The 3,428-nt window shown below is 36.7% G+C and overlaps 1 protein-coding gene across 1 annotated transcript; it reads right to left on the reverse strand.

Annotated features, from left to right (window-relative positions):
* Positions 1 to 2,163: 2,163 nt before the first annotated feature.
* Positions 2,164 to 2,925, reverse strand: LOC145771091 (3-oxoacyl-[acyl-carrier-protein] reductase FabG-like). Its single transcript, XM_082582832.1, has one exon. The coding sequence runs from the start codon at positions 2,923 to 2,925 to the stop codon at positions 2,164 to 2,166; it is 762 nt and encodes a 253-aa protein (XP_082438958.1).
* Between the last annotated feature and the right edge of the window lie 503 nt (positions 2,926 to 3,428).

Here is a 3,428-nt window from a genome sequence, read left to right on the forward strand (position 1 = left end):
TGGAATTTTTTATCGCCTTCGTAACTATGTGTTAGAGGAAACATTGCTTATGTTATATTATAGTCTAGTATATAGTCGTGTTCAATACGGTATTACTATATGGGGTACTGCAGGTAAAACACTAATCAAGGAAGTTGACGTAAGACACAATAATATTATTCGCGCAATCACTAGAAGTACAAAATTCAGTCAAGTCACTAGCTTATACAAATCTTTGAATATTTTACAACGTGAAGATATTTACAAACTCGAAATTGCCAAATTTATGCATAAAGTTTTCAATAATAATCTACCGCCTGTATTGCAAGATCGTTTTATAAAACTTGATAATATTCACTCGCACAACACTCGACAACTAAATAAAATGAAGTATTTTCTTCCACAAATAAACAAATCCGTGGCACACAATCTTCTGACACATCGGGGTACTAAATTGTGGAGTGAATTGGATGAATGTATTAAAATCAAACACCTTGCTTTGTTTAAAAAACTTTATAAAATTACCTTGTTAAGTTCTTATTAAATCGTTAAAATTGTTCAGTTAAATTATTTTATCTCATGTAACCTCGTATTTGTGTTCTTAACCGATATGATTCATTATATGCTCATGTTTTCCCAGCTGGTCTTGATTCAATATTCTACAAAACCTTATATGTTCAATTCGATTTGGAAGCTACTGTTCCATCCATCATTATGTTTTATTGATACAGTTATAATGTCTGATGCTGCAATGTAAGATGACTGATGACAGGCAGCACCTTGACTTGTTAACCGCAAGGTTGTTCGGTGCTGCCAGACCTTTCTATAGCCATATTTTGATTTGTATGTACTTGTGTTTCTTTATATCGAGTCGTATTAGAAAGACAAATAAACAATATCTCTCTCTTGTAGAGCTTAATCCTGGCAGTTTCGCATACTTGTAGAGGCTTTGAATCACTGACGCAGGCCCAGTCACCGAGATTGACAGAGTGAAGTTTCCGATTGTTGAAGTGTTGTTGCTGGGAAATTATTCTATCCATTAGATGCCGCTGAATGGAGAGCAGTCCTTAACGTGCATTGCTCAAGCGCACACTCCGAGAGTCGAACCAGCGCTGCTTGATCTTGAAGCTTCTTCGTTCCAGAAGTTACGCGCTAACCAACTGAGCTATCTGGCTATATTGGAAGCAATAGCCGTGTGTCTTTGATTCCATCATGCCAATTCACTCTTTTCATGTGGTCGACGTAGTTGCACAGTAACCGGTTTCGCGATTTCTTTTGCAGGTATTTTGATGGTGTACTTGTAATGTAATTGAACTGAAAACTGTGTAATTGTAACGTAATTAAACTAAAAACTGTGTAATTGATCCAGCTTTGTACAGAACAAGTTCATAATTAAAAGAGTTTAGAATTGGCTTATGCAAAACGATTTTCAAGAGCAGGAAATAAACAAATAAGACTACAATGTTGCAGACAAGCCAAGTTTTCAACTTATAATTCAGACTCAACTACGTATTCATGAATCAATTTCGTTTTATCACTTCTACTTTTTTGTGGACTTTTGCTATGTTTAGCATGTGTTGTTTTTCGGCATTTGATCAGAAATAAAAACAAACTGAATTGAACAAGGAACAGTGTTCATTTTATAAAAGGCAAAGATGCTCCTACCCTACACAGACTACTTGTACAGTACACACTTTGTCTATAGGCTGCAGCCAGGAGCGTAGCAAGCACATTTTTTTTATAGGAGACAAATAGGATTTTTGTGCAGATGCCAGCAACGAGTCAGCAAAGGTGAAGCACCCAGAGAGTGGTCTGGGGGGCCTTCCCACAAAAATGAGAAAAACTTTCGAAAATTGCGCGTTCTGAGGGTTATTTCAAACTAATCAGCAGTGAACGCTACCAAATGATGCTGTAACAGACAGTGAAATATTTATTTAAAATATTTCTAGGGAGAGTGGACGGAAGTTGCGCCTTTTGCCCCACGGACTACGCCCCTGGCTACATTTAGGTATTAAATAGCCTCTTCCCAAAATAAAATACTTAGAAAACATTCCTGCTGAAAGGTGGCACCCAAAACAGAAGCAAAATAAAGTAATTGATATTATTATAAGAATTATTAACATAAGCCACAGTTAGCATATCAAGCATATGGTCCACTTTAGAGCATAAAATATTGGGAAAGATTTATCGACCAGTCAAACGCCGTCCACCGTCCACAGGCAAACAAACACCGGTTATCATCTTGGCAGCATCAGAAGATAAAAATAGAACAGCATCAGCTAGTTCACTTGCTTCGATGTTTCGCTTGCCAAGCGGATGCAAAGAAGCTTGAGCTTGAAATCCTTCAACTCCTAAAGTTGTGTTTCGTAATATATTTGTCACTACCGCAGCTGGACTGACTGAATTTACACGAATTCCTTTGGCAGATAATTTCAAAGCTGCAGTCTTGGTAAAATGATCAAGACCAGCTTTTGAGGTCCAATAAGCACTGTAACTTGAACCATAAAACTGACTACCAATGCTTGAAATATTTATGACGTTTCCTTTAGACTTTTCAAGATGCGGAATGCACATTTGTGTCAGAAAAAATGGCATCTTCAGGTTTAGATTAAACATGGCATCGAATATTGCAAACGTTGCCGTTTCAGTGTTGCCTTCCAAAACTAACCCAGCATTATTGACAAGCACATCCAGTTCGTCATAAACTTCTATAGTCTCTTTCACAACTTTTTCTATTCCTTCTTTTCCATCAAGATCAGCAATAATCTTAACGACGTTTTTAGCTCCAAGATCTTTACATTCTTGAGCCACTTTTGAAAGATTTTCTTTATTTCTTCCAATTAAGCTTAAAGCAGCTCCTTTTGTAGCAAAAGCTCTAGCTATGGCTGCTCCAATGCTACTTGAAGCGCCAGTAATCAAGACAGTTTGAAAAGCCTTTTCAGTCATTACAACGTCAAGAAAATGATTTACTTTTCTGCAAGCAAAATTAGTAAAATGTGTTTGAATCTTCAAACTTAAAAAATTCTTTAATATCAGACTAGGCTACATCTTTTGTAATATACACTTTAGATAGAGAGGTTCCTTTTTTTCTGCCATAAACAGACATAACTCAGTGGCAACACAGTATTTACACTATAAACTGAGCTGATGTTATTTAGGGTTTAAGAAGCTGAGACTTTTACTGTAACATAAACTTAAATGCGACAAAAATGTCCTTGTCTTAATTGGTGTCGAAGGCTAATTAGCATTGATCACATCGTGCAGGCTATTGAGTGATTGAATTTTTATCCAAGGATCGAACTTAGAAAGCTTCTTTGAGCTTAATCCTGACAATTTCGCATACTTCTATAGGCTTTGAACCGCTGATACAGTCTCGGTCACCAAGTTTGACAATGCAAAGCTTCAGATCGTTGTTTTCTGTTAATTACTCCTTCCATCAGATGCCGCTG

This window comes from Aplidium turbinatum, chromosome 5, assembly GCF_918807975.1.
Source record: "Aplidium turbinatum chromosome 5, kaAplTurb1.1, whole genome shotgun sequence".
In the NCBI taxonomy this organism is placed as follows: Eukaryota; Metazoa; Chordata; class Ascidiacea; order Aplousobranchia; family Polyclinidae; genus Aplidium; species Aplidium turbinatum.

What these genes read in the sequence shown, in the direction of transcription:
- LOC145771091 (XM_082582832.1), bottom strand. Translation starts at nt 2,925, where the DNA reads ATGACTGAAAAGGCTTTTCAAACTGTCTTGATTACTGGCGCTTCAAGT.